General features: G+C 56.1%; 1 protein-coding gene across 1 annotated transcript in view; it reads left to right on the top strand.

Annotated features, from left to right (window-relative positions):
* The window catches only part of COCSADRAFT_118835 (uncharacterized protein), a gene marked incomplete at its 3' end in the record, with an annotated part of 4,803 nt that extends 3,959 nt beyond the window's left edge, over window positions 1–844 (top strand). Inside the window, exon 2 of the mRNA XM_007702528.1 lies at window positions 29–844. Within this exon, the coding sequence (XP_007700718.1) occupies window positions 29–844 (816 nt within the window). The remainder of the gene's footprint in view (window positions 1–28) is intronic.
* Between the last annotated feature and the right edge of the window lie 73 nt (window positions 845–917).

Raw genomic sequence — 917 nt, 5'->3', positions numbered from 1 at the left:
GGAGGTACAAGTGATGGAGACGAGAAAGAGGATGCTTGGGGACGAGCATCCTGACACGCTGACTAGTATGGCCAACCTAGCGTCGACGTACTGGAACCAAGGGCGGTGGAAGGAGGCCGAAGAGCTACAGGCAAAAGAACTAGGGATATGCTCGAGGGTGCTTGGGGACGAGCATCCTAACACGCTGACTAGTATGGCCAACCTAGCGTCGACGTATAGGAACCAAGGGCGGTGGAAGGAGGCCGAAGAGCTGAAGGTGCAAGTAATTGAGACGAGCAAGAGGGTGCTTGGAGACGAGCATCCTGACACGCTGACTAGTATGGCCAACCTAGCGTCGACGTATAGGAACCAAGGGCGGTGGAAGGAGGCCGAAGAGCTGGAGGTACAAGTGATGGAGACGAGAAAGAGGATGCTTGGGGACGAGCATCCTGACACGCTGACTAGTATGGCCAACCTAGCGTCGACGTACTGGAACCAAGGGCGGTGGAAGGAGGCCGAAGAGCTACAGGCAAAAGAACTAGGGATATGCTCGAGGGTGCTTGGGGACGAGCATCCTAACACGCTGACTAGTATGGCCAACCTAGCGTCGACGTATAGGAACCAAGGGCGGTGGAAGGAGGCCGAAGAGCTGAAGGTGCAAGTAATTGAGACGAGCAAGAGGGTGCTTGGAGACGAGCATCCTGACACGCTGACTAGTATGGCCAACCTAGCGTCGACGTATAGGAACCAAGGGCGGTGGAAGGAGGCCGAAGAGCTGGAGGTACAAGTGATGGAGACGAGAAAGAGGATGCTTGGGGACGAGCATCCTGACACGCTGACTAGTATGGCCAACCTAGCGTCGACGTACTGGAACCAAGGGCGGTGGAAGGAGGCCGAAGAGCTACAGGCAAAAGAACTAGGGATATGCTCGAGGGTGC

Source organism: Bipolaris sorokiniana, assembly GCF_000338995.1.
Source record: "Bipolaris sorokiniana ND90Pr unplaced genomic scaffold COCSAscaffold_8, whole genome shotgun sequence".
Lineage (NCBI taxonomy): Eukaryota > Fungi > Ascomycota > Dothideomycetes > Pleosporales > Pleosporaceae > Bipolaris > Bipolaris sorokiniana.
The sequence above is the reverse complement of the archived record's forward strand: the minus strand, read 5'-3'. Positions and strand labels throughout refer to the sequence as shown.